The sequence below is a fragment of the Contarinia nasturtii genome, unplaced genomic scaffold (assembly GCF_009176525.2).
Source record: "Contarinia nasturtii isolate CC-2019 unplaced genomic scaffold, AAFC_CNas_1.1 Cnas_scaffold_1939, whole genome shotgun sequence".
Classification (NCBI taxonomy): domain Eukaryota; kingdom Metazoa; phylum Arthropoda; class Insecta; order Diptera; family Cecidomyiidae; genus Contarinia; species Contarinia nasturtii.
The window spans coordinates 1-5,074 of NW_022199269.1; the positions used below are offsets into that span (position 1 = coordinate 1).

At 36.7% G+C, this 5,074-nt stretch overlaps 1 protein-coding gene across 1 annotated transcript; it reads right to left on the reverse strand.

Moving 5' to 3' along the window:
• Positions 1–934: 934 nt before the first annotated feature.
• Positions 935–5,068, reverse strand: LOC116347499. Its single transcript, XM_031778096.1, has 3 exons — positions 2,652–5,068; positions 2,449–2,573; positions 935–2,355 (listed from the first exon to the last, which is right to left on the reverse strand). Exon 1 carries the CDS (start codon positions 4,860–4,862, stop codon positions 4,116–4,118), a length of 747 nt encoding a protein of 248 aa, XP_031633956.1. The 5' UTR covers positions 4,863–5,068; the 3' UTR covers positions 935–2,355; positions 2,449–2,573; positions 2,652–4,115.
• Positions 5,069–5,074: the final 6 nt, after the last annotated feature.

Here is a 5,074-nt window from a genome sequence, read left to right on the forward strand (position 1 = left end):
TCTATTTCACTTAATAAGCAGCGTTATGAACCAGAAAAAATGTTTTTAAAATGTGTTGAAAATTTTTGAAAAATTGAAATTTTTGGTCAAATTACAAAAAATGGACCCCTGGAGGCGCTAGGTCTGTGACATCAATTATGTCAAAAAAACGTCATATTCGTAAATCTTACATATTTTTCCATAACTTATAACTATAGCCAGTATCCCTTATGAATTTTCACAAAAATCGAACCACCCTAGTGCGTACCCTGTATCCTGTACGCAAAAATTTGTTAACACGATAACTTTCAGACAAGAAAAGTAATTCAAAACCTGACTACACAGGATGATTGGGGGTGCCGAGGAATAGAAACCATTAGATTTTGAGCGACTTTGGTTGATAGAGTGAAGTGTCATGTCTGGTGTGATGCCCATGGCCATCCATGAGAAAAATTCAATTTTTCTTCCAAAAGTGATATTCAATGTATACCTAAACACTCAAAAATATGTATTGAGGGGTTCTTGGATACGAGAAAACCGAATATGACGTTAGTTTAACGATACAAATATGTTTCTACACACTTTCCATACAAAAATTTCAAAAAATTTGGATTTTTTATGGATGCCTGTATGATATCATAATTGGCTGAAACCTTGCACAGCTTATTTTTTTCATACAAGAATAACATTCAGAGAGTTTGAAGAAATTTGAATGCATAATAGGGGTACCTCCCGAATAAAATTTTGGTTTTTTTGCTCAAAAACGAAAAAAATTGTATGGAAGGTATCACTCAATTGTATTGAAATTTCTTCAAACTTTCAGAATGTAAGCTTTTTGTGAAAAAAATAACATCTGAAAATTTTCACATGATTACGATATCATACAGGCATTGAAAAGTCAATCAAAAATTATTTGTATCGCAAAACTTATATCAGATTCAGTTTTCTCATGAATTTATATTTACGGTAAAAGATACGTAATAAATGTATGTTGTGGATCACAGTGCGGAAAAGTTCATATCACGGATGTAAGACTTTTTATCATCACATAAAACTGTCATACAAATGCAATTAAAATTTAGAATCATATCGATGGTTCTGAATCGTGTTTTTTTCTCATGAAATGGTCTCTCCTTGTATGTGTTTGCAAAAAATATTGAAAATCAATATGGCGCACTTTGTTTGTGCCTACGTCTTGTTGCGGTAAATAAAACAACGAAATAAAAGAAAATACATTCTGAATTTTTGTTAAAAATTCATCGTTCCATTTGACCCTGAAATGACTACAATAACGACTTTAAAAATATGAAAAACAAGTGAATTTTGTTTGTATTCTGAATTTTACAACACACAGCAAATTTGAAATCATTTTTCCTGTAATAAAGGCGAGTCGACGTAATGTAAGCAGTGTGTGAGAAAAAAATTACAATCGACGTTTCTTTAATCATAAAATAATGTGTTGTTACGATTGTATATAATTTTTCAAACAACTGATTGAGAGCTCATTACTAACAAAACGTTGTGAAGTCAGTAAAAATAATAAATCAAAAAAATGAATGGAAGCGTTTTCCATACCATCTTTTTTATGTTTTTTGCTTCAGAAAGACGTAACATCAATCGATGTACTGTTTAAATAACACTAAATTACATAGATTTTTTGCTTTGAGTTGATAATTACCATTTTGTTATTTGCAGACATGAGAAACAATGCCTAATACACAGACAGATTTCCAATGAAATCGTCACTTTCATAAAAAAAACTACCAATCTCAAAACAGAAAATATATGCTTCATTAAATATTACTTCGGTGTAAGTAAAGTGTATTTTGGCCTTGAAAGCTCCTTGTTATTTAACAAGCAATATTTATGGCAACACTAAACTTCCACATTGAAAATGAACAGTTATTGACTAGAGTTGTTCAGTAGTGTTATGTTTTTTTGTCCTTAAAACGAAGGCGAAGAAATTGCGTGCATGTTTTTTGTGTTTTTTCTGTTAGTGCATCCGAATAAAATATTTTCACACATTTGATGATTGTATTGACTGTAGGACCTTCGTATCGGTTAGATAATACGGAAGTCCACGCTAAATATAGCCAGACTTCATGATAAAAACTATTAACATTGTTCCTTAAATTAAACTAAATTTAATTTTTCATTTATTTGTTTGATTGATTGATGGTTGATTTGTTGAATGAGCGATGTGTAGTGTGTAAACGATGCTCGTATTATCAGTTTTCATCGTCGCTACCGCTACCGCTATCATTACTATCATCACTGTTGTCAGACAATTCACTGTCGCTCAAATCGATTGCATCTTCTTCGCTGCTTGACGACCACCATGACTGATCCGAATCATATTCAGCTCCATTGGAATTTCTTGTTTGATATTGAAATGTAAACATAAAAATCAAATTCACATTACACATTACATATATTCAAAAATTGTATTCAACAAATAATGCAGCTCACCTTTTGTTGCTTTTTACGCTTGTTTTCATCAAATTGTTTGAAGCGTCGCTCTGCATGCTGATCTTGTATCTTGGCATCGACTGTGAATGCATCTGGCAATTTTATTCCAAATAGTTCCTAATGACCTAAATACATGTACGATGAAAATTGGATATTAGATTCAAAGTTATATAAAAAAAAAATGTGATTCACTGTAAACATACCGCGAAGTCGAATATTTCTACCGGCATTAGTGTCTCGATTTACCATTAGTGTAACCGAACGGACTTTTGTCGTATCAACAATATCATCATCATTTCGTATGTATTTCCATGTGATGACATCTAGACGCCAACGTCGCAAATATGTTCGTGGCCTCTTCACTGGTAATATCGCAGCATTTTCAGCAGCCGGCACAAGCCTTCCATCGACCATATTGAAGCGTTTCAGTTCGACTTTTGGATAGCAGCCATCTTCGTCCGAATACCGTGGGCGATATTTTTTCTGCTTCTTCAATTGTTTTGAATTCTTGTGACTGTAAATGAATGAACCGCCATCGGGCAGTGCTTCTGGCGATGGTTTACACTGGCGACGCACTTTGAATCGAGTTATCGTTGTCTTTCGGCCTTTCTACGAACCATTTTCCAAAATCTTAACGTATGGTCGGCGTACGTTTCAAAATCGTTCGTCCTGCTGCTCGGCTGTACATGGTCCTCACACTCCCGTTCGATCCGCTCACGATCGTCGGCTCTGTCGTCTTCAAGCGTACCAACCAGTCGATCTCGTTGTTTCTTGAACTGTGGCAATTTCGTCATCCAATGATATTGCTTGCTGGATATTTTAAAATTGCGTACGCTTTTCACTTTCACAGCGCCCGTATCGTCTTTCTCTCGATCGATAATTTGGCCGGCAATGATTTCACGATCGCCAACATCAAAGCTTACTTCGCGATCGCAGGGGCCGTTCTTTGGTTGCAGCATCCATTTCATCAGTTTTTCTTCTTCGTCTTCTTCTCTTTGTTCATCAGAGAAACGAATGCATTGCCATCGGTTTGTATTCGATTGGCGAATGATAAGCCAGCCGAATGGCCTTCGATTTTACTGATGCCAAAATATTTACGCCACATGCGATCCCACAGTTCTTTGTTACCATTGAACGGTTGTTCCCATCGTTTATTACTGCCATTGTTCTTTTTCATTTCCTGTTCCTTTGGATTTTTCAACCGCTTAAGGATTTCGTAGAGGCCACGCTTATCGATTTGGATGTAGATATGACCAAAACGTGCCTCCGGAATGACTTGATACACGGTCAAATTTGGCGCACATCGAACCCATGTATATTTGACACCTGGCAATCGTTTTCGTGGCACATATTCGGCAATCGGACGACAGATTGTTTTCGATTTCGATTTAGTGTGAGTGGTGGCCTGAAGTTTGGCCTTTGCTGCGGCAACTTCAGCCGGTTGGTTCTTTTCATCTTCATCCATTTGTTTATTGATCATGAGACAGCGTTCACGATTTCTTGCACGACAATATTGCTGAAGTTGTATGAAAAATGGCACATGACGATACCAATTTGTTGTCAATTTGGAGAAATAACCGCGTCGATTCGCTTCGAAATCCATCGGATTAAAATCGGTTTGAATACGCTTCAGAAGACGTTCGATAGCTAGTGTCAATAGAATTGGATCACGTTTTCGTTTTGGCTTTTTCATTCTCTGCCTCGTCGCTGAACAAATAGCGGTTGGTGATCAATTGGTAATTCGCTTTGCGTATCTGTTTCAATGTTCGACATTTTTGTGGCGGTGGTGGTGTTTTGGCTCGTGATGTGCTCGCAACCGAATCATTTGATTTCGGATGGTTTGCCAATTCTTCGGAAATCACACAATGATTCAAATACGCCCGAACATTATTATACAGACTACGTATGATACACATCATGAAATTGGTGAAATATTTCCGAGTGACATAGGTGAAAATGTTACCATAACCAATTGCATTTTTCTCAATGACTTTGTGCTTCCGACAGAACTTGATTATAGCCTGATCCAATTTCCATGTTTTTTGCAATTTTGTCTTGCCATTGATACGATTACCATACACACCACGAAAATAACCATCAAAATAATTTCGATTGTATTCACACGTACTGTTCCAAAATTCGGTACGAATGGCATCTTCATTGTTCGATTGTATGATTCGCATGAGGCTACAGTGTACGTTGAGTGCGCCAAGTCGCCAAGTGTGACTCATGTCCGTGACAATTTTATTGATAATGCTAGCCAATTCATCCTTATTCTCTAGATTTTCATTGAACGACTTACGTTTGCCCATTTTGATCGATTGGTATCTTTCTGAATCCTCATCACCATTGTCGCCATCGTCACCATCATTGAAATCATCGCTGACATTATCATTATTCAATGTATTCGGCATACTGGTGGCACGAGTTGTTCGCTTCTTTGTTGCCGGTGCATTTGCAATTGTGTTTGCTCGCTTCTTTCGTTTGGCCGGTATTGTTTTTTGTCGTGCATTGCTAGTATTCGATTGTGATTGTTTTAGACGTGTACCTGATGCGACTGTATCACCGGTTGATGTTGGTGTAGACACATCGTTCCGATCGGCAACAGTAGTTGTATTAGTATCAA